This window comes from Papilio xuthus, unplaced genomic scaffold (genome assembly GCF_000836235.2).
Source record: "Papilio xuthus unplaced genomic scaffold, Pxut_1.1 DF824992.1, whole genome shotgun sequence".
Classification (NCBI taxonomy): Eukaryota; Metazoa; Arthropoda; class Insecta; order Lepidoptera; family Papilionidae; genus Papilio; species Papilio xuthus.
In genome coordinates this window covers 3,906,817-3,931,107 of record NW_013533657.1, presented here as the reverse complement: position 1 = coordinate 3,931,107, position 24,291 = coordinate 3,906,817, and the positions used below count along the sequence as shown (strand labels likewise).

The 24,291-nt window shown below is 32.4% G+C and overlaps 6 protein-coding genes across 6 annotated transcripts; 2 read left to right on the top strand and 4 right to left on the bottom strand.

The window, feature by feature from the left end:
* The first annotated feature begins 151 nt into the window (after nucleotides 1-151).
* On the top strand, nucleotides 152-1,488 carry LOC106126871 (myotrophin-like). The gene is given in 4 exon segments (NM_001311885.1): nucleotides 152-277; nucleotides 480-590; nucleotides 811-894; nucleotides 973-1,488. Coding segments are annotated over 4 exon segments (351 nt in total). The 5' UTR covers nucleotides 152-208; the 3' UTR covers nucleotides 1,060-1,488.
* A 58-nt stretch (nucleotides 1,489-1,546) lies between these two features.
* On the bottom strand, nucleotides 1,547-3,361 carry GXIVsPLA2 (phospholipase A2 group XII). The gene is made up of 3 exons (XM_013324772.1): nucleotides 2,915-3,361; nucleotides 2,554-2,799; nucleotides 1,547-2,004 (listed from the first exon to the last, which is right to left on the bottom strand). Exons 1-3 carry the CDS (start codon nucleotides 3,144-3,146, stop codon nucleotides 1,859-1,861), a joined length of 624 nt encoding a protein of 207 aa, XP_013180226.1. The 5' UTR covers nucleotides 3,147-3,361; the 3' UTR covers nucleotides 1,547-1,858.
* A 289-nt stretch (nucleotides 3,362-3,650) lies between these two features.
* Nucleotides 3,651-6,475, top strand: RpL13A (ribosomal protein L13A). The gene is given in 6 exon segments (NM_001312234.1): nucleotides 3,651-3,680; nucleotides 4,039-4,169; nucleotides 4,341-4,450; nucleotides 5,048-5,193; nucleotides 5,537-5,659; nucleotides 6,357-6,475. Coding segments are annotated over 6 exon segments (615 nt in total). The 5' UTR covers nucleotides 3,651-3,659; the 3' UTR covers nucleotides 6,441-6,475.
* Nucleotides 6,476-6,984: 509 nt separating this feature from the next.
* Nucleotides 6,985-9,241, bottom strand: LOC106126698 (calcyclin-binding protein). Its single transcript, XM_013324482.1, has 5 exons — nucleotides 9,028-9,241; nucleotides 8,727-8,943; nucleotides 8,238-8,444; nucleotides 7,826-7,988; nucleotides 6,985-7,556 (listed from the first exon to the last, which is right to left on the bottom strand). Exons 1-5 carry the CDS (start codon nucleotides 9,049-9,051, stop codon nucleotides 7,463-7,465), a joined length of 705 nt encoding a protein of 234 aa, XP_013179936.1. The 5' UTR covers nucleotides 9,052-9,241; the 3' UTR covers nucleotides 6,985-7,462.
* Nucleotides 9,242-9,683: 442 nt separating this feature from the next.
* Ing3 (Inhibitor of growth family, member 3) lies at nucleotides 9,684-14,867 on the bottom strand. Its single transcript, XM_013324481.1, has 11 exons — nucleotides 14,696-14,867; nucleotides 14,485-14,556; nucleotides 13,711-13,908; nucleotides 13,247-13,388; nucleotides 12,836-12,938; nucleotides 12,469-12,558; nucleotides 11,842-11,959; nucleotides 11,511-11,616; nucleotides 11,088-11,177; nucleotides 10,559-10,697; nucleotides 9,684-10,340 (listed from the first exon to the last, which is right to left on the bottom strand). Exons 1-11 carry the CDS (start codon nucleotides 14,721-14,723, stop codon nucleotides 10,224-10,226), a joined length of 1,203 nt encoding a protein of 400 aa, XP_013179935.1. The 5' UTR covers nucleotides 14,724-14,867; the 3' UTR covers nucleotides 9,684-10,223.
* A 1,156-nt stretch (nucleotides 14,868-16,023) lies between these two features.
* Nucleotides 16,024-21,632, bottom strand: LOC106126696 (sodium channel protein Nach). The gene is made up of 14 exons (XM_013324480.1): nucleotides 21,562-21,632; nucleotides 21,322-21,492; nucleotides 20,838-20,967; nucleotides 20,250-20,371; nucleotides 19,721-19,826; nucleotides 19,357-19,514; nucleotides 18,874-19,003; nucleotides 18,679-18,771; nucleotides 18,114-18,253; nucleotides 17,414-17,544; nucleotides 17,276-17,335; nucleotides 16,848-17,058; nucleotides 16,455-16,628; nucleotides 16,024-16,267 (listed from the first exon to the last, which is right to left on the bottom strand). Exons 1-14 carry the CDS (start codon nucleotides 21,576-21,578, stop codon nucleotides 16,162-16,164), a joined length of 1,749 nt encoding a protein of 582 aa, XP_013179934.1. The 5' UTR covers nucleotides 21,579-21,632; the 3' UTR covers nucleotides 16,024-16,161.
* Between the last annotated feature and the right edge of the window lie 2,659 nt (nucleotides 21,633-24,291).

The window sequence follows — 24,291 nt, the reverse complement described above, 5'->3', positions numbered from 1 at the left end:
TTAAATTATTACATTAAAATGAGATAGTTTTAAGCAGAATAAAACAAGGTTATCCATTTTCCATCTACATACTTTTGACACAATAGATTTCTAATCTGTTCTGTTCTGTCATCTTCAGTCACAGTCAGTCATCTTCAATCTCTGATTTATTACCATTGATGAAGATTGCACCAATTTATTTAAGACTTAACTTTGAAAGTACGTTAAAATGAGTGAATTAGTTTGGGGTATTAAAAACGGCGATATAGATCAAGTTAAAGATATCATTGAAAAAAATGTAAGACTCTTCTTATTGTTGCATGTTTTCTTGCAGAAGATCGATTTTGTGCAAGTGTACTATCTTAATCAAACTTTATTGTTCTCGTAACAATCTCAATATCACATTAAATCACCAGACTGTCATTGGTGTCAGTTACATTGATGGTAGAAAAATGTAATCTTATGCTGTTATTGTTATCAAATAATGGTTTTCTTTATAGAAAATTGATGTCAATGCACTGATTGATGGCCGGGTACCACTTCACTACGCTGCTGATTACGGTCAAACAGCTGTTTTAAACTATTTGCTAGACAAAGGTGCTGATCCTAATGTAAGTTGTATGCTTATAGAACTTTTTAATTTCTTATTGGCAACAAGAAATTTTGATGAATCATTCTTGTTAATTTGTTAGGAATGTTTTTGAAGTGATGATTATTCTGATGAGCTGTCTTTTATGTGCATTCAGAACAATTAATTATGTTATCTAAAACATTTTTCTTTAATCAATTTAGTATTCTATTTAATCTGCATTGCAATTTTTAATTTTACAGATGGTTGATAAACATGGCATATCGGTAATTTTAGCTGCAATCTGGGAGGGGCATACTGATTGTGTTAAAACATTATTAAAACATGTAAGAAAGACTTGTTATATATGAACAAAGAATTTTGAATTAAGAATATTATTAATAATAATTAAAATAAATTTTCAGGGTGCTTCAAAGAATGGAAAAACACCAGATGGCACACCTTACATAGAGGCAGCTGAGAAAGATGAAATAAAAGAACTCCTAACATAGAAGTAAATAATTTCGAAATCACATAAGTATTCTCATAAAAAGCTCACATTCTTATTTTTTTAAGCTAAGACAAAATTGTATAACGATTGTACAAGAAATTAACCATCATATTTTTACATGCATTTATTTATATTGCAATTAATTATTTTTATATGCTAAACATATGAAATTTAGAAAACATATGACTGCGTCCACTAGTAGTTTTAATTTGTTTAACTAATGCCTGTGCAGTGGTGGGAGCCTTGTACTGTACAGAGATGCACTAAAATATATATAAGATGAATTAAAATTTATTTATCATTTGCGATGGCACCTATTTTCCAAGGGCCTATACATTTAGCAAATACATTATTTTATAAGGTGTGTTACGCATGAGGGCAAGAAATAAGATGTCATATTATTGCCAAAATAAAAGGTATAATAAATAAATATTTTTTTTATTTTAAAAAACAAACTAAAGTTATATACAATTATGTATTTAAACTAAACAAAACAATTATGAGAGCATCACAAGTAACTTAATACTACGCAAGTTGCCATACAATTTACTGTTGATTTCCACTGCTATTTGTACAAGTAAAATTTTATATCAACTTATTCAAGGAAAACAGCAAATATTACATAAAGCCATCTATGCCCCTTTAGTTTTAAATTAACAGACCAACAAAGGACATTAGTTTGTGTGTAACTGGCTTAAGTGATTAACTCTCAATCTAGGGATGAATTTTTGCAGGTAATGCTGAGATTTTAAGAGTGATGATATATGTTTAAGTAGCAGTTGAAACCAATACAATTAAGTTTAAAGCTCTCCATCACCAGTTGTATATTTTTTATACTTGTTTTTTGTTGGTGGACAGTAGCATGCATTCTTTTGAGCATCCAAATATGATTTACAGCCAAGAGTAAGAGTACCTGTGAATAATAATTTAGCTGCACCTTTACAACCTGTAATAAAAACAAAATTAGACATTTTAGACAAACAAAAATCTTAATTTTCAAACAACTTTCATAGAAGGTACATAATCATTTCAATCACTTTCTAATCCTTGTGTGTAGATTTTATATATTTTTGTGTCAAAACCCTTATCAAATTAATAATTTTCCTACAGAACTACTAATAAAGAGAAAACATTGAGATGTTAGGACTATATTGTGGAAATCTTTGGATTTCGTTAAAAATGTTTGTTATAAGAAAAATACAAAGTGATTAATATGTCATCAACAATAAACTATCAATATAAAGGAGTTTCATAGTGGTTGGCTGGTTCATAATTATGAAACATGTATGAGTAACATATAATAATTTCTTATATGTTATTCATATAGAAAACTTCATCTATAGTTTTACTCTACTATTCTTCCATCCTTAGAGAGTCACCGAGTTATACATTCACTGAGTCACCTGTGAGTTCATTTCAATACATAGAATAGTAAACACATGTGAATAAATGATTAACAGAAATATAAATGTAATTACAATCTTAAAGTTTTTACCTTTTGATATAGTCTCTCCTCCGATATTTACAGATTTGTATGTTTCACAGTAATTATATAAGCACCTCTTGAATTCCAAATCACATATTTCTTTACCACTGTTACAAGTGTCGTAACATATGTCATGTGCATCACAACATTTTGTCATCTCCTCAATTGGTAAATATTCTGTAGATATATCAAATCCTAAGGAACCACATCCATCAGATTTAGGTATGTGATTTCTATTACGAACTGGCTTCTGTCCTGTAAAAGATAATGTTGAATCTTTGTAACTGTATAAATTTAGATGGATAATAATTAATATTAAAATAAATTTTATAGTAAGTAGATAATAATACAACTATAAGGTGTTGGTTACCACCAGGACAAGTGAATATACAATCCTCCTCAACCGCGGCATCAAACACATCGTGCAAAGAACGAAATTTCTCGGCCACTGTTATAACATTACGAAACATGTCCCCGAACACAGATTCGGCTGATAAAACTGCATCTTTTAAATTTCGCAATATATTCGATCCCACTCCTGTGTAAGCGTAGGCAACGAAGGTTAAAATATATATCAAAATCTTTTTGTAAGGGATATCCATTGCTTGATGTTATTATTGATATTATTTACATTTCCTGAAATGGTATGTCGTAATGTTCGATTTGTTAAGATACCCTAGGTAACTTTAATTCTCAATAATAACAAATCTTTATCTAAATTCTGACGTGTCCTTTAATAATAAAAATAAAATTCCTACAATTACTTCTACAGACATTTAAACCAAAAATAAACTTTACAGCAATTGACGTGAAGTCAAATTTTAAAATAATATTGACAGTGATACTTTAGTTTATAAACTAGTAAAGTTTTTATCTTTAGACACATTACACTTTTATTGATCAAAGTTAACTATGTGAACCTAAGTTTTAATAACAGAGAAAAAATATTGTAAAGACTCTCGTAAAAATGAGGAGTTAACAACTCTAAAACAATTTTTTCATATTAACATTAAAGAAAACATCTATGGAAGTCACAAATTTCTGGACGAAAAATCTTAATATCCGGTAGCCATATTGGTTCAAAAAGTTGTCCTTTTCCGTTTTGTGTCGTGAAAATGACGGGTTTTAGTAATAAGGTGAGATTAAAAATATAGTTAATATTGTACTTAATTCGTTATTTTTTATTGATTTATTAACAAATTAATTGAAATGTAAGTGAGATTGTGTTAGCGTCAGTGCAAATAGTGTTTAGAATATTGGCTAAATCACACTTCCAGCTTAGCTTTACACGTGCTTACTTTTAAGTCAGTTTTTAGTATTATAAAAATAATTTAAGATTGTTATAGTATATCATAGTCGATAGAAAATTAACTGGGCTATTTACTACTAAATATATCGTTGTTCTATAATTCAGACCCTCGGTTTTGTTTGAGGTTATGAATGCAAGTTTCCGGTACGAAAAGTGGGTAACCATAAGATTTCTGTATATTTCAGGCCATTATCATCGATGGCCGTGGCCATCTGCTTGGCCGCTTGGCCGCAGTCATTGCTAAAGTACTATTGGAAGGAAACAAAGTCGTTGTTGTTCGATGCGAACAACTAAACATTTCTGGCAACTTCTTCAGGTTAGTATTACACTTTTTACAACATTTTACCTTCATTTATAATGATGTTATTATTTTGGGTAATTTGCGACTGAATGTCTACATGTTGCTATAATATTTTCTGATTTTTTTAAATTGCCAACTGTTGTAAACATGTGGTCGAATTTGTTTTCATTATTTATACATTTTCAGAAACAAGTTGAAGTTCATGTCATTCCTGCGTAAACGTTGCAACGTGAACCCTGCCCGCGGACCTTTCCATTTCAGAGCTCCATCAAAAATCTTATGGAAAACTGTTAGGGGTAAGTAATAACAGTATAAAATCTTATTTTATAAGGAAATTATTGATTATGGAATGGTTATGAAAGGGAACAAATATATTATGTTACAATACAACTGCTGAAAAATTAATGATTTAAAAGAAAACAAGATACTATAATGGTTCTCTGACTGAACACAAACTAAACACAATTCAAAATATTACTAGTTTGCTCTAGTGAACTTTGTGGATGTGTAAAGTTTTTAATTTTTGATTTCATTTTCAGTACTTATATACTTTGTGTTAAATTTAAATAAATGAAAAGGATATCAAAAAAGATAGTATTTGAGTATAATTCATGATACAAAATTCTAGTTTTAAATATAATTAAAATAAGTAATAAATGTGGTTTGAGGAAACATGTTTCTAATATAATTTACAAATTTTTGTTAGTATTTTACTTAATCTTGCTTAACATGTGTTAGATGACTGCATTTATAGATTTCTGATGATTATTAACAATATTTACCTACATTATTTGATGTTTATGATAAAACCAGATATTATGAAGATTGTTATCAAAATAAGTATCTCGTAGTACCATTCAATTTGAAATTAACACATCAGAAAAACATTGTAGGTATGATCCCGCACAAGACGGAGCGTGGAAAGGATGCACTGAGGAGACTGAGAGCATATGATGGTTGCCCACCTCCCTATGACAACCGCCGCCGTGTTGTCGTGCCAGCAGCACTCAGAGTGTTCTGTCTGAAGCCTGGACGCAAGGTAAACATAAACATCTTAAGAGTAATAAGATGAGTAGGAGTTTAAGTTTACTGGCCGTGGCAATTAATGGATCTTCATTTGTAACGAAGAAGATGGTATTGTTTTAGGTAGGCACCAACCATACACCTGAAATTATGTAAAGGAAAAACATATAAAAAAGATTATTTGGTCTTTAAAAAATTAGATGACTGATTTGGTTTGAAAGTTAGTTTGTAATGATGTCAACATTGGGTAATTTGCGACTGAAAGTTAATATGTTGCTAATTAATATTTCTGATTTTGTTTATTCACAGTTATTTGTTTATCATTGCTAACAATTTGTTTAACATGTGTATTATTTCAGTACTGTCACGTCGGACGACTGTCCCACGAAGTCGGCTGGAAGTACCGTGATGTTGTCCGCAAACTGGAAGACAAGAGAAGGTTCAAGGCTATCCACAAAGTCGCTTTCGAGAGGAGACTTAAGGTTAGTATTGTAACTATAACTTCTATTCTTTGTAACAGGTATACCTTGCAGCGGACAAATTGTAGGTTATATAAAGAACATTGTTATTTATGACATCCTGCCTGAATTTAGGTTCTAGTGCTATGCATTGATATATCCTTCATATAATTTTTTTTTTTTATATCATCATATAATACTAGAGTATATATACATCATTGAAGATTGTTGGAGACTCAGGAGACAAGCACTTGACTTGCAATCTGAAGGTTATGGGTTCGAATCCCGCCATGTACCAATGTGTTTTTCGATTTACATATGTACATTTATCCTATGTTCTTGCGATAAAGGAAAACATTGTAATGCAACCGGCACATATCTGCGAAGAAATTCAAAGATATGTGTGAAGTCAACCAACCTGCACTGGGGCAGTGTGGTTGACTATGGTCTAGTCACCCCTAGTTTAGGGTAGGCTCCGACCCCCTCGGTGGGGATGTATGGTGAGCTGATGATGATGATAAATACATCTGAATAGCAACTTAATATAAGACAAGACATTTCCAATGTGATTATCAGATACTATCTCATCCATAATGATGAATATACAACTTACCTACATTATTTGAATGTAATGAAAAGCATTTTATTCTGAATCTACATATTAAGCATTTATTTTGTCAACATGAAATGTACATAACTAATAATTGCATTTGTTTTGCAGAGAATCACGAAGGAAGCCGGAGAGAAGGTAGCGAAGGCGACAGCGCCGTTCACTTCTATCATCCAATCTTACGGATACAATTAATAATAAGAAAATTAAATAAATTTTTGGACAACCAACCTGTTATTTTATTCCCATTACATTAGATCCTCTACAATACCTCTACCTCTATTACAAATGCCTATGTTTAGATAGATGGTATATGGGTTGTTTTTTATTACGCGCGGACAGAGTAGAGCGACAGGTATACTTTAATATAAATAAACCACGATGAAAAATTAATTACGCTGTGAACTAAGTTATCTTTTATACAAGTCTGGGCTTGTTCCTTTAAGGCTGATGACGTATCGGAAGATGCTTTGGTGTTGTAGATGTCAATGGAAACGTCACGTAAAATATCGCTGTATAAAACATATCGACATCTATCTTTCATCAATCACAACAGAGATAACAAATTTTAAACTGAGATTTTGGTCTCGTAATAGTCATTCATCTAGTTACAGAAACATCTCTACGCCTGCCTTTCAAGCCTCTAGATGCAGTGGTTTTGGCTTTACCTTGTTTTATCAGAGCAATGAAAAGGCACCATAAGTGTGTTTAGTATGTTATGATAAAATCAAACTCGATATAAATTATAAGATTTATTAATGATTAAATTCATACTTTCATTGGTTTGCAACTTTTTGTAGTAAAATTACTATCTCATTGTCTTACTATGAACAACTTTCTAGACGAATCCAAGCTGGAATACTGCTGGAATAATTTTTTATTGAAATTTCAATTCATAAGTGTGATAGTTTGGTGGGCTTTTGAATAAATTCATTGATACTAGTCATTATCATTTAATTAAACATTTCAAAAGGAAAGGAAAGAAATGAAAGTTCTGCCCAATGGTGTTTTGACAATATCCCAGATATTATCAATAAAATACATACATAGATGTGTATTTGATGATTTCTACCAACTTTATTGAAGCTGCGGCTGTCCACAATGTTGTGTAAATCTTATGTAGATAGCATATAAGCTTATGTAAAAAAGAAAACAGAAATTATTATCAAAAGTATTACACTTAAAACATATAGAAACAAACTAATTTAAATAAAAAATTATAGATCTATTGTTGAGTCCTTTTTCTTTTGTTGTCCCTCATACCACGCCTTAGAGATCATTCGTTTCATTTCATCATCACCTGTTTCATACCTGTGAAAAAACGTGATTTTTTATAGCACATGGTGAAAAATAATGCTAGTTTTTTACCTTCAGACTTTTACTATAAATTAAAAATTAGAACTTTTTTTTTGGTAGAACTGTGCAAATGATTTCCCTTTAAAAGTATTTAAATAAACTAGACTGGCACACAACACAAAAGTTAGCAGCGTTTTCTGATAAGGAAAGTCCACTTTCTCCGATGCTGCAACATCTTGAACTTGGTCTAAAAAAAAAATAAGAATATTAATAATTATACTTACATGTTCTTCATAAGACTCATAATAGAGTCCTGGGGATCCTTTTTGTCAAGGTCATCGTTCTTGAAACGGTTGGACTTTTGATCTTCAAACTTCCTTTCAATCTCTGTCATATGTGACCATTTGCTCATCGGATTCTGTTTCGCCAAGAAAATAACCACCATGTCTGCAAGTACAAAAAAGATTTGCATAAAATTTAGGTACTTAACTTCAAAATGTTCTATGGACTCACTGTTATCTAGAACCATGTTTAGTGAGTAACAAACTAAATGGGCTGAGAGGGCAAATTTTTTACTGAATATTATGTGTAGCTTTCCTCACACAAGAAAAGATTGACAAACCATATATTTTATGGTAAAATAGCGCTCATAATACTGCTAAATAAATATACTTTAGTAAATTGAGAAGAACTTACCAGTCTTTTGCTTCCAGTGACTCTCACCAACATTGATAGGTTCAAGCAACTTGTTTATGACCAAAATATAATCCTTGTTATCCAAATTCTCAACTATAAGTTCCATAGATTTATCCGTCAGCTTACAGTAAACCTGTTCTTTTGGTAGGCTGTGGACATTTTTAAGTGTAACAAATACCTTTATGTACTTGTCTGATTGATCCCAACCTTGAATAAAAAAAGAAAATAAACTTAGGCATTAACATTTTCCGCATCAGAATTCTTTTGACCCCTTTGCCATTATCACTCTATTTGATCATTTAAACATTGTTTTTTTTTTCATAAAGGAGCAATGTATAACCACACACTTTTTTCTTTTATAACTGAATTTAATGTGCTGAAAGTCAATATTTCATTTTAATGTGCTAACCTCTAAGATTTTCATGTTTGGTTGGTTATAGTTTATTATGTTTACTTCTCAAAAGTAACAATCCTTTAATAAGTACTTACCATATCCATTTAGTTTAATCTGGTATCGTTTTTCTTGAACTGAAGATGTTGTGGGTATCGGACTAACATCCATGGGAGTAGTCGAAGATTTAGCACTATCCCTCAAACTGATCCATTCGGTTTCCAATTTCCTTACTTCAACGGACAAGAGGTCTTGAACTCTTTTTCGTTTAGCTTGTTTAAGTAATAGATTAAGCTCATCAATGTCGCTTTTAAGCTATTAAACAATAAAAAGATAAGACTTATCGGTCCTTTTTAGCTGAGTAATTTCCTTTGAAAAATTCTTTTGAATGAAACTTACCTCGTTTATTTTAGACTCTGACATTTTGGGAGTGTATATTTACTATGAACTGTTCTTTTATTCAATTAAACGCTGAAAGATAGAACGGCTGCAACAGGCAACAAGTACAATCACAATAAATTCACAAAGCGGCGATCGGCTATCAAAGTAATTCATAACATGCGCTTTTGTATGAATAAAATGTTTAAGTTTAAGCCATCGACAACCATCGAGCAATTTCTGGAAATTACCACAGACGTAATAGTGCCGTTTTTATCATGTCTATGGAAATTGCCATTTCATAGTGCTGCACATTTTTATTGTATCTCTTTAAAAATTAGGGACTCAAACACAAAAAGCTTCATATATTGCATTCGCAGATATTAGACATCAACCTGCCCTTATTCTTATGTGGTGTCGGTAGAGTATGTGCTTCTAATCTTCCATGCATCTCTATTTGCTTATATTATACTCACGACCAGAGGCTTAAAACATGTTTTTAAGTACACAGTGCCTAACCGTATTCTTTGGAACAATACAGTAACTATTTCTGCTCTCCTCTATTAAAACGAATCATTTATTTTCTGAAATATTTGTCAATACTTCACGAACTAAATTACCGAGAAGAGAGCAATGATCTGAATGACAACAAAGGATATAAAATAAATATTCGCTAGAAGAATTTATTGGAAGATTTTTAATACATTTTCAGCGCACATAGTATAGCAAAGCCACACAAAATGGTTTCCTTTGGTGGTAATACAAGGTATTTATTACATTTGTAGTAATTTTTACCCAACTTTTATTGGCGAATTTCAGTAACACAATTCGCAATTCTATGAAACAGTAAACATCAATCTACACATTATTTATTAGATTACGAAATGATGTGACACAATTTTCAATTTCTTAATTTATAAACATTGAAGCTACCATCCTGCTTCACTAGAAAAAATAAGCATAAATGCTAGACAATACAATTACTTTTTATTTAATGAAAGACTTTTTAAAGCGGTTCATTAGTAGTAGTAAGTTTATTTTTTAGTAGAAAATAAAAATTTCTTGTTTTATTTTTTCGGATGAAACTCTAAAAGTACTGAACCGATAATATTTTATTTTTCATTAAAATAAAGGTTTTCTACCGATGAGTAAATTGGACTAATATTTATTCTATTCATCTATTGAATCGTGCTAACATAGAAATGTGAAACTTTAGTTCAATTCTTGCGGTTCCTGTTGCGGCGCATGTTGGTCTGGCACTGCGGGCAGTACCACTTGCCCTTCGGGGGCGCGGTGATGCCCACGCACGGGTAATGGAACCATTCGTATGGGCACTGTGATAATAAAATACATTAATAACTGTTAGTTTATGTAAAAAAATAATGTAATATGTAATATAATCAAATATAGAAAAATTCCTAATTTTAACAGTGGTACACACGAGTAAGATCTTTTACTCCACAACCACACAAAATACAGGCGGTAAGTAAAAGCAATTCCACATTTTAATTGTAAGTGCAAGATTAGATAAAAATGGAAATACAATACGTACATCTTGATTATCGCAAGCGACCATGTCACCATACGAGACCTGGTTGCAGATGCAGTAGCGCGGCTCGTTGGGGTCGTAAGTCCACTCCTCCTCCATAGGCTCCTCAATTGTCACATTGTTCACTACATTGTTGATGCCACTGCACAAAACAAAGATTTTTATCTTATTATTCTTCTTATATAAAACAATTTTTGTATTGATATAGACCATAGTCTGGAAGAACACATAGGCTACTAAGTGAGATTTTTTTTAATTCCACGCGAACAGAGTTGCAGCAACAGCTAGTAATCTTACTATCACTAATATTATAAACATGAATGTATGGATACATATTTGTTTCAAGTTATCTCCAAAACGGCTGAATGGATCTCGATGAAATTTGGCACACACATAGTCTGGAAGAACATATAGGCTACTTATCATGTTTTTTTAATTCCGCGTGAACGGGGTCACGATTGACAGCTAGTTTATATGAAAAAAATATTATTGTCAACAAAAAAAATGACACAGTTATAAAACATGAACTTACACAACAGTGGGCGAGGAGGAGCGGCTGGCGGCCGCGGATATCGTCTGCTGCGCGTGCGCCGCGCTTGTAGTCGCACTGTATGTGCTCTTCCTGTACACAACATTGTATTTTAGGAATAAATAGAATATGTTTACCTCGTACCAATCACGAAGGGGGTAAAGGGGAGCTGCCCCTCCCGCAGATTCGAAAAAATATAAAAAGAATCTTATAGACAACTCAAAAATCACAAGTATGTTTTTTCTATTCCCTAAGTAATAAGCATTACCTTTGGAATAAAAAAAAAATATTTTTTGCTATTTGTCTCTGATGTATAGGGCGACGCCCTTGGACATACTGTATATAATATTTTTAACTCAAGAAATAGATGACAGACTTTAGTATAATTTCGTTTACATTCTTCACATTTATAATGTTTATACTTACTTTTGTTTGTTATGTCGTTTATTGGATGAAGAATTAGTGTGTGTGTGTGAGGTGGTATGATGACCGTGCACGGAGCTGCTCTGACTGTGACTAGATAATCCGTGACCTGCAATTAATTTTATATTTTAAGTAAAGTTACATTTTACCTATATGATAGACATATCTTAACTACAGCCATGACATAAAAACTTCTTTAAGAATCTTATATCTAGGTTATTATAAATAGGTATCTCCGAAAATGCAGCAAGGATCTCGTTTAAATTTGACACAGATGTTGGAACACATAGGCTAATTAAGTTTTTTTTTAAAAATCCTATAGTATGATAATGACCATGATCGTGATGCGTGGCGTGTGCGTTGTGTGCGGAGAGGGCGTGGTGCGCGAGGTCTCCGCCCGCCACCGCCTCGTAAGACGCCTTCAGCGAGGCCGTGCGTCGTCCGTGGTGCATCTGAACACATACAATACTAACTAAAACCCCCACAAATTATCTTTATTGATAAAAATATTTATGGTCCAATAAAGTTTTTTTTTTAATCTTATACTTAGAAAGACGATTTCGGCACCTTCTTTTTTACTTTGCCTTTCTGGACTGTGTAATTCGCAGATTTATGGCGTCCCTTTCTAACGCTATGGGTGGTCGCCCAAGCGCATCCTACGTTAACGCCGGCCCTATATAATTCCCTAGTTTATATCGGCTTACATCACCGTCACCTATCGATACTTGTGAGCTAAATTATTTCAATAAATGTTTGTAACCTTATAACAATGTAATACAGTTTGCAATAAATGAACTATTATTATTATTAATACTTTTGTAAATAATTTTTATATAAATAATATTTAATTCACCTTTTCATACTCCTGGACCAGCAAGAACAAAATATTAAGAGTTACAAATCTATGTTAAAGAATAAAAAACTTAGAAATAAATTATATTAATATTATGTTATTATTTACCTGTTGTGTAGCAGCGATGGCCTGGCTGGCGGCCACAGCTATAGTGCTGCCAGCGTGACCCAGAGAATATGTGTCACGTCCCAACACCGCCTGGTACAAATTAAAAAAAAAACATCTCATATTTAAAAAAAAACAATTGAAAAGTCTAAAAAAGTATTGCAAAAAGCCACTTAATCTGACATCTTGTTACTAATATTATAAACGGTTTGGATTGATTTTTATTAGAATTTAAATTCCAGAACAGATCTCGGTGAACTTTGATATATCTTTAGAACATAGTCAGGTTATTTATAATTCTTTGCGGACGGAGTCACGGGCGATAGGTAGTTTATGATAATTGGTAATTACAATAATAAATATTAGTGACCTGTATAGCGGTGTCAGTTCTTGACAAATTTCCATTGCTGGCATGAGCCCTCGCGTCTCTCGCGCCCCAACTGTCCCGTCTCTTCTCGGCACGGATTCTATATCTAATATAGTAACAAAATATCAAAATAATACGTCAATATATTGCTTAATAACCAAATCCCTTTACAAGCATAATATGTTCAGATTTAAATTATATACTTTATAGAACAATCTTTCCTTCTGTAGTCACTGTAGTGCCGTGCTGAAACAAGCTAAATTGAACCATTCCTTCCTTAAAGCAACTTTTGACACCTTTATTTTATGCAAATAACAAAGAAAAAAATAGCTTAGATTTCAGCTATTGTCATAAGTATAGATTATTTGTGTGACTTAAAGATAGATAGAAATTTAATGTAAAATTTGTACAAACCTATTGTCTTTATAATGGTTATTACTGGATGAGCCGGAATGATTTGTGTTTGTATCAAGATCTAAGGATCTCTTCTCCAATAGTTCAGTTATACCCTTATTATCAGCTTCCAATTCACATTTAAACTTATGTAGTTCTGTATCTGTAATTACATAAAATGTTATGTATAAAATTATCGTCTTACAATGTTTACTATTGTAGGCATATTATATATATACTGAATACAGTATGTCTGAGAATTGGCTACTATCCATTTTTCAAACCCCACACAATGGTAATTGCAGTCTACTGTTAGTTATTATAAAAATATCATGGGCAGCAAGTATCAGCTTAACTCATACTATCTGACAATAACATGCAGCCCAAAATCTTTTTATAAAAGCGCAGTATTTATATTTTATGTCTATAATTAAGCTCTTAAAGTTAAACTTTTAAAACATGATTAAAAATAAATAAGTACAAACCTAGCCGGCGCAAGTATCTATCAACCAGATCATACATCTGACTAGCAAGTGTAACCTTCTCTTCTGCTTCCTCCAGTGTCTTGTTGTATCCCTTCTTGATATCAGCAAACTCGGTGTTCGCCTGGTCTGTATTTATCTCACCACGGCGACATCCACCAAATAGAGTTCTTACTCGTTTCTCTAATGTATCCATGTTATCTATAGGTTTATAAGAAAATTTTATAATTGTATATATCACCCTTATCTTTTATTTAATGTCACATAAATACATGTGGTTGTAATTAAATAGAATGTGTTAACATCTCTTTTAGGTTCTCATAATCTTCATAGTTTTTTTAAATATAGAAATAAAATTAATCGGAGTAATTAGCGATATGTTAAAATAAGTTCAGATTGACTTTGATATGATTAATTTTACAAAATGTTACATATTGTTACAACTTACAATCTTCAATAATATTCTAAGTACTGTATGGCCATTCAACTGGGAAATGCCGCCAGCCTTTTGGGAACCCTACCGTGCGAGCGCAGCAATTTGGGGTCGATTTTTTATATTATTTAGTTTTATTTTTAGTTTGGTTTAGTTTTAGTATATAGTTTAGTTTATATGGTATAAATCATTAACTTATGTCTTAGTTTAAATATATATTAATTTTAGATTTGAGTAAAATACTTATTCAAATTAGTTTCGACCTAATTGCATTGTGACCGTAAAAGGAAATTCCTCCGACATGGATAGTAAATAAATGTCAAGTACTCTATCGTAATACTAACTTTGCACTGATAAATCCATTTCTCTCATTTCTGTAAATCTGTCTCGAAGCTCTTGAGGAAGATGCTCAATCACTGAAAGAGTAAACAACACTGTAAAACTAGATTTAATTTTTTTCAAATATTCGCGCCATTTAAAATTATTGATCCTTATACAATAATGCCAACCGAAGTACAATATATGGCGTCATTGCTGGTAGAACAAAGAACTCACTTTCTAGATAATCCTCGAGATAAAGCATTTTGGTGAGTATTAGCACAATACTTATATATACAATGAATTCAAGAGAAACGAAGGCTTTTAAATTAACAACGAATTAGTAAATACGTAACAAATAAATGCACGCGTTGACGTGAAACTTTCCGTGTCACCGTTTCGTACAAAGATTAGTGATGTACCGTACACATGTTGTAACGCTTCATCGAATTAGTAATTCACTTAGAGTACGGAATGTAACTAAAAAACTGCAATGGAGTTATGAAAAAAATTAACCTTATTCTAATCAAACTAAATTAAATAATGAATATAAGTAATATACACAATAATTTTTAACGTCGGGTTTTATAATCTATAATAATTTATATTATAGTTCAAATAGTAGGATGCTTCGTTTTTCTTTGGCTATAATCGAAGTCATGAGAATTGCCAGTATGTTTACAGATACTTCATATGTGAATTACATCAGTTTTATAACGAGGGATTAACATTGTATCTTCATATTTAAAAAAAAATACTTTTATTTCCTTCATTTATCTTTTCGATATTGCTATCACATCACTACTTAAAGCGTCTACCAACCTTACATTTAGTTAACAGTGTCATAAGGCTGCGTTCAAATTTTACAAGAATATATTTTTACTTATTACAGGTTAAACAATGATTCGGAGGCCATTAACGGAAATAACGCTAAAACTAGACGATTTACAAGAATACGAAGCAATGCGGCGAGATCAAGCAAATAATTCTTCAAGGAATGAAATGTCAGAGACACCAAGGCCTCTCGGCAACGGAACGAAGACAACCGAAGAAGTACACAATCGAATTGGTTATGCTCCTAAAAAGAAATCAAGCGGGCCAAGTACAACATAGTTTAAATTTAAAAGTTACTTCATATTTTTTTACTTAACATAAAAGGTTAACTTGTCCCTTTACTCGTCGTCCACCCGGCACCGCCCCCAAATCGATCGTCGCGGCGTTCAATTGCCCAGCGCGTCAAAGTCGTCATTTTAGCGGGATAGATATAAATTTGTTAGCAAAACGCGTCACCCCCGTTTGCACAGGTTGGCGGCTTCCATCTGGCAAGGCGTCCATTCACCATGGCCACCAACCCGATCGTCTCATCGTGTGGGCGAGGACTGGATGAATGCGCGTTAACCTTAAGTCTTCTTCTTAAGTTATAATAATTAAAACAATTTAATTAATAAAACTGGTTTATTATTCACTTCCTTTTGTTCTCTTTGCCTCGTTTCCTCATAATAATGATATCCAAGACAGCCATAAACTACTACTACTAAACGTTAATTCAAAACATAACTTTAAATAAATACAAATAAGTATATAGTTTTATTTATTACAAAAAATTAACAATTTTTTATTTAAAACGTGAATAAGTATCGATTATAAAGTGAAGTGAGTGTAGAATAATAAAAAATGTTGACTTTTAAATATTAAAAGAAGAATTAATGCTTAAATTTATTAGGTTTCGACGTTGATATGTTATCTGGATATTTCATATTATTTGCTTGTTTCTTCGAATTTCTCTTGCGCCCAACCATGCAGAATATTCTGGAACATTTTATGATATATTTTACGATTATAAAAATATAAAATAGTTCATAATTTTAATATAAATCGTTTTTTAAATCGCTAAATCAAAGCTGGTTTTCGAAACGAAAGCTTTTGTTTGCATGTTGTATAAATTATGTTGTATAAACATTGTTAGGACCGAAAGAAAAATAATGATATTATTTACCTCAAAGTAAGAAAATATAAAATTTCAGCTACGCTGAGTATCGAGAAACCCATAAACAATCCTAAAAGACCTCCGCAGTTTGCCAAAAAGTCCGTTTGACCATAAAGTTCAGATCGTCTAGAAGTGATGAACTGCGCTTCTTTGAAGAAAATCATAACACGTGCAAATTTTTGACTGAAAGAAAAATTATGTGATAATGTACTTTTATTTCTAATTTGTCTAAAAAAATGTTTTATGACAAATTAGAAATAAAAGCACTTTATCAATTTACAGAAAAAAATAATATTTAGACATATGGAAACCTACAAGCAATAGTTTTTTTTATTATTTTAATTTCTGTATTATAAGAAGTTATTGATGTTGATACGTCTGGAAATCGATAAAAAATCTTACTCAAGAATATCGTCTCCTATAGTGATATTAAAGGCGGTGTACAATGCCTTCCAATCATAATCCGCTTGCGAGGTCTCCGCTTCATATTCTATGGAGGTGCAAGCGGGCAGGCACTTGCAGTGCGACGCGACCTCCTTTGCTACACCTATCGTGTCATTCTCGTTTGATTCCTCCTCTAGCCCGGACTCTATGGCCACTGTAACTAGCTCCACTAAAAAAAAATATGAAATTACTGAACTTGTTTCTTTAAAATATGTCGATTTAAAGAAGATTGGACTGAAAAAAATGACATGCAAGGACGACGAAGAAACACGAATAAAACAACATTATTTTTAATAATTTGTCTACTAATAATCTAAAGTGTTTGTGTCTTATTTACCTACAAATAAACATCAAAGAAGTCAGAGAGGGAAGTTTTACAGACTTACTTTGTGATTTTTTCATGCAGGCAACACTACCAGCGTTGCAAACGGTCATGTTCGGGCCGTCTGAAATGAATAAAAAATAAATTAGACAAATTGCAATAGTTGGTTTGCAAAATATACTACAATCTGCATTCAACTCACGCGGCATGCCGAAATGAACACACCCGCAACGCGCGTACGTGAAATTTGTTAAACATTCCACTTCACAATTGGCTTGAGTATACACCTTGTAGTAACGAAGGTAGCGCTCACTCGGGAAGTAGCATTGTCGTCTGTAATGGGATTATTCAATAAAATTGAAAAATAACACGTACAGTCGTATTCAATAATCATTTTTCAATTCCTCAAATGAACAGCAACAAGGGTTTGCTACCAAATGTTGCTTTCAAAAAAGATTCCGTTGGTAACATGTAGATTAGTGTGCTAAGAGAAACAAATGAATTTCAAGGGACTGTGGCAGTCAGAATTGCAATCAGTGGCGTCGCCAGAGGATGATGTAGGCTAGAATAAAAACATTTTATTTCAAAGTTAATGCTTATTAGATAGGGAATGGAAAATCTTATATGTAGTTTTTGAGAACTATTTCGAAGTAGTTTATATATCTATTTTGTAATTATTTTTCCCATGACATCGACATTGAATGCAATAGATATGCCTTTAAGTTGGCAAATCTGATAAAATTACAGCAGTAATTGATCTGTCCTCTATCCTCAGTGATATTTGTTTCAAAGGGAAATATTGTGAACTATCCTTTTAATTTTATTAATCTAGTGCATTATAATTTGACAAAATTCACAATTGATCGTTAACACGTTCGTTTAGTAGCAATGCTAATACTTGCACTGAGGAAAGGTATGGCTTGAGTCCATCAGAGGTTGTCATCATCTTGGGCCGGATGGCGACAATCACCTCCTGAGACAGCGGTGACCTGAAGTACTGTTGCGACAGGCGCGGCAACTCCGCCGGATTGTGGAGAAGTATCTATTAAAATTATAGTCTATTTGTAGCAAAATTTGTTTGAAAGGGTAGCGTTAAAGATGGTGATCATATAAACAAGATTGAATATGAACCTACCCACTACCACCTACCTACTATGAAGGTAGAGGAAGACCAAAAAAACTATGAATGGATTGTGTGAAAAAGGATAAGCGTAAGAAGGGGGTAGATTCAGACATGATGACTGATAGAGAAGAGAAGTACACACTGTGCCGACCCTTCGTAGGGATAATGGCAGTTTGATGATATATCCAGCAGCTAGCTGTAGCAAATATGCGTTGTGGTCTTTTTGTATACCAGTCGTGCCAGTGGAAATAGAACTCGCGACTTTATATAAATAGTGGTCGCGCGCGTTCTGCAGCTGAGTGGAAATGGATCTGAAGCGATTCACTAGTATTGTATAAACATACCTTAAAGCCTTGCACAGGTCCTTTACAAAGATAGTCTAAGTCGATTTCCTTGGTTTGCAATAAAAATGTCAAACCGGCTTTTGCACCATAACCCTGAAATTATATTATCGATGGAATGTGTTTTAAACTACCTAATATTAAAACATGTTTAATATGAAATACGTAATATAAAATAATAAACAAGCGAATGGTTACCGAGCCTCTGTGCGGGTAGGTCTCAAGTGGGGCGGACGGTGGATATCCATCTTCCAATGACCACCTTTGTCCATTATCAGTTGACGAATTTATTATGGTACTTTCCAAGTATTGATAATCTTTGTGTAAGCTGAAAGTGAATTCAATAAATTCAATAATCTAATTACTGAAGTTTTATTAAAACTGCATGGATCTCGCTGAAATTTGGCATAGACGTAGAACACATAGATTATTAAGGTTTTTTTTTAATTTCCCGCGGATGGAGTCGCGGGCGACAACTAGTAAGTATAATAATAAAAAGGTACTAAGATATCACTTAGATATTATATAACTTAATAAATAACCCAGACTGACTACTAATACTCTGAGGAAATATAGACATCGAAAGAAACTCTTCATTCAGTCTTCATTTAAACAACAGAAGGCTACATAAATGTCAAAAAATTAATTATTTTCTTTCGCTCATGTAAAAAAAATATATACTTCTCCGTCCTGAAAAGATCATCAGCACTCAACGTGTTAAACGTGTAGCAGATGCCATCCTCAGTTAGAATCGGTGTGAAAAGATTCACACAACTGTCTTTCATAGGTACGTCTTTCCATTTGCAACCGAAGAAAAATTCAGATATATTTGGAGATACCTTTAAAAATAAAAAGTAAATTGGAGATCTCTTTTTATAAACAAGTAGGTGTAACTTTTATAGTAGTTTTCAGATATCTTGGCGGTTCTTAACTTCGCGTTAATCGCTGCAGAGAATACAATTTTATAATAGGTATAGCGGAGGGTACGGCACTGAGCTGCTCGCCGATGACCTTGAGCCGCCAAGATATTTGAAAAGATCTGTACCTGTTTTAAATTTTCGACAGTTGCATTCCCGTCAGAGAATTTGCGACCTATGGCAGGAGCCAAGTGATCATCGCAAACCAATGATACGTCTTCAAACATATTCTTCCTAAATTGTGAAACATAATAAGATTATTATTACATACATAGGGATGTAGGTTTCATAATTTTTCATGGACTTGTAACTCTTTTCCTCGACTGAATGATAAATAATAGGTTTATTAGTTATTTACAGCTATATAAAAATTATAAATGCAAATATTTAGATGGATTGATGGATGTTTGTTAGAAGGTATCTCCAGAATTTTGTATAGGTATAAAACATAGTCTGAAAGAACACAAAGGCCACTTATTATAATACTTTTTTTTTAATTCCGCGCGGACAAAGTTGCAGGCAATTAGTAACTATAGACTAGATCCGTTTAAAGTTTACACGAATTCTTATAAACGCATTTTTGTAATGAGAAACTTTTGAATGAATATAAGTATTTTGTTTTCGTTCGATAATTAATGTAGAATTGAACAAACATACTCTTCCTCCGTCAATTCCATGTACGTTTCATTGTTTTTATAAAGATGGTAGTATTTTGTAAAATTGAATCTTGTTTGTAGTGACTTCGTTTCAAAGCAGACTGTTACCGCGGGGTAGGGTATCTGCAATAATATTTTTAAATTCAATCAACTTCATGTCATTGTATCCTCGTGCCATGAATCATATTTTTACACAAATACACGTTTGCAATGGAATTGAACAATTAGGGATACCCATCATTTTCTTTATATATCCTGAGACTCAATTTTTAATATCCTCGACAAAATCTAGACATGTCTTTCGCTTTACGTAATTGAACAAACTTGAATACTTGATTATGTTTACAAATAAAAATTTTAACGTTAAAATAAATGATTTTAAAACATTATTAAGAAAGAGGAAAATACTGTTCAAATAATATTATAAAAATTATTCTTTTCATAAAATTGTCATTATCAACGTATGCATTTTGGGGAAACCATTGATCGCCACACAGATCTTTCCAGTCCAAGTAATCCCACTGGATAATGTACACTAACCATGTGACCAAATGGGTGGCCATTAAAATTATTAAAATAGTATAAATACCTGCCAGACAGGCGTAGAATTTTCGGCAAAACTGACTATGACTGGACTCTCATTCCATTTTATCCAGACCTTCCTTATTAGACCGGCGCAGAGGACGACACAGCAAATGAACATGAACAGCCAAAAAAGCCTAAAATAACAATTTTTTGGTACATATTTTTATGACTTTTAACAGTGGTAGACGCCAGCAACAATCACATCCCTTCCCACTCTTTTCTTACAGTGGAAGGATCGGAAGGGGAACTGGATTTTTGCGGAATAGGGGACGAATACAAGGAAATATTCTTTTTTTGTGCGTTCCCTCCTCCGTCGATTAAATTTAGGCATCACATTTGCAATTGCTGTTGACTACGGTTCTTCATTATTTCGGCGAATTCAGCCGCTTGCGCGTTTGCCACCATATAATATAAAAACCAATAAATACGTTATTAATCAGTAAAACATTTATTTAAATTGGATTATAGATGTTTATTAATTAACTTACTTTTCCGCAGGAGTCCGTTCTTTCTCACCGATGTATTTAAGTCCATGCAGGTTAGAATTGGCCGTGTAGTCTATCAAATATTCCTTAATAGTAAACCGTTTACCCCTTTTAATTTGTGGCGGGTCATAACTTTTCTCCAAATCATTATCAACATGGCCAACACTACTCGATCTAAAAAAATAGGAAGTTTATAAACTTTGTCTTTATTATTATTTTTCTTGCTATTAAATAGACAAAAACCTCGAGTGTCGCTTCATGGTGTCCAGGACTAACTGAAGCAAATCGCATAATGCTTTTTGTATGCTTTTTATTTGGGCTTGGTTATTTAAAATTGGATAGAACCATTACACATATCCCTGAGGACTTGACTGCCAATTATGAAATTAAAATGTATACCCAGAAATATTAACATAACAAAACATTTCACATATTTGCCCCCAGGGATGTCTACCATCTGAATTGCAACTTTATATGGGATATAATTATTTATATGAATTTTCATTACATTGCTACCTTTTTCTAGAAAAAATTATATAGGAAATACATTGAACAATGCCGTATAAAACAGAAAAAAAATTAATTTTCATTTAGATTATTATGTATATAAAATAAATTAAATTATAAACAGTTGACAACCCTAACTTGATGCAAGGGATGAGGAGTATTATTAAATTACTGTTTCATTCACATACGTATAATATACTACTTACGTTAAACCGACCCACCTAACATTTGACTACAAAATTCATTAGTACAAATTAAATTTATATATATGTTTGCCCTTTGAGAATTATAAGTACATAAGAATGTAATAACTATTAGTAAGTATTAAGTAATATATATTACTACAAGTATTATTTAACAGGTAATAAAACTAGTGAACAAAGAACGAAATAACATAAAAGATGACAATAATAAGGATCAACATGTGTCAGAAAACGGATCACGTTTTGCTAACAGAATTCAACCTTGCTAATAGATTGTTAAAGTATCTAATGACATAAATATTTTATAAGATGGAGTCAAAGGTGGAAATCAAGGCCTTCAACTCTCACATCTACAGGCTGTGTGCTTTAGTCCTTATTATTATTTTTAGAATCAATTTAATTAGAATTAAGTATTAAGAAGTGCTTAGTTGAAATAAATTTTTGCGACAGACCGACGGACGGACTGGTGGACTGACGAACGGTGATCCTGTAAGGATTCCGTTTTTTTTCCTTTCGAGGTACGGAACCCTAAAAAAGTGGACAAAAAAGGTCTGCTATATAACAAATGAGTATCTCAGTGAACCATTGCAGGATTCTGGAATAAATATATTTGTTTTTAGTCAGTAAGATACTGAAACAATATTGATGGTTATATTACTGTTAGGAACAACAGTATCTCGAAGTAAAATTCAAATTAATATTAACTTAAGCTAGGATTTTGTTTGTAGGAAAACGATTGTTTGTATTTCAGACATAGTTTATTGGTTTTATCATCTATCTAAGAATGTAAACAAACATGTAAATAATCTATAGTAAATATCGTTTAAGTATCAACAAATCAGTATGAAATAATGTTCAACGTTAATGAACAAGGAACTTGTGATTCATGTGAACGATATTGATAGGTAATAGCGTATTGAAATCTATATAATTAATAAAATTGGTGTGTCTGTATGTATAATATCGAAAAAAAAATATTTAGCGAACATGATATATAATATTTGCGTTCCTGCCAACTAAAATCCAATTTTTAATAATTCTTGTCTGTCCACCTGTCTGCTAATTCGCGTTCGTTACGGGTAATCTCTGAAACGACTGGACCGATATTACTATAAGATTCATTAATTCAGGTTTTTTTCTTAATTCCAATCAAACGAAGACAATGTCGCGGCCAGTTACTAGTCCAAATATATGTACAAGAAGTAAAGAGGTTATATAATAACTGTTAAGGAATTTTAATTGTTACACTAACAATAACTTCAATTATTACATTCATCGATTTAACAATAAAATAACTAACCTAGAACTTCATTGAATCTAAATTATAAACATTATTGAAAAATATACTAAATAAATTTACCTTCAGGTCATTCCTCCTAAACCTGTGTTTGAATTCTTGGAAGTTCCATCTTGATATTGATTTTAGCATATTCTGTACCTTGCAAACCATAGATAATATTTGTTTTAATAGTAATGAGTCAAATGTCAATCATTACGTATTAATTTACGCAAAATTATAAATAATTTTATAGGTATTTTGAATTAAATTATTAATTTTCCGTCAGATTAAATATTTGTTCAATGTAATTACGTGAAAATGTAATAGTATTGGCAAAAGGTTTTTAGAAAACATGTACGTAGTAATAAATCAACTTAATTGATTAGCCACAACTTCAAAAATGCCTACTCCAATTTATCACACGTATAAAATACTATTAGCTTACGATAAAGCTCATAGTAACTTATTGATTTTTTACATTTTATAATGAAAACATATAACTTAATAAGTAATTTAACGATTTTGTCAAAATCAATACGTATTAAGTTATGATTTATTGAAAGTGAGGGTGTTTCAATTCGATTTCTATACAATGAGGCGGTGTAGAACTCAAGGCCGTGTGAGGTCGGTGTGTAAGTGTTTGGGTGTAGAGTTATTACCATACAAACAACGATTGCGGTAAGATTAGACAAGCCGTGGAGCCGCGCGACGTGTGCGTGCGGTGCGGTACGGCGAGTCCGCGTCGGTGTCGATTCGTCCTTCCCCCGCGACTCAATGACTCGATTGTAATAACACCACATTTGTTTAGATTGGAGGGATATTTTATTAACACGTTCCGCGGCACACCGAACGAACTCGCAAGGCACAGAAGTGTTAACATTTCGAGAGCTTTACATTGGTAATAGATAGGCAGAAATTGTAACTTCAATGAATCGTATCTACTATAAATCCACTGGTTTAGTTCATCGAGGGACTAGACTAGTG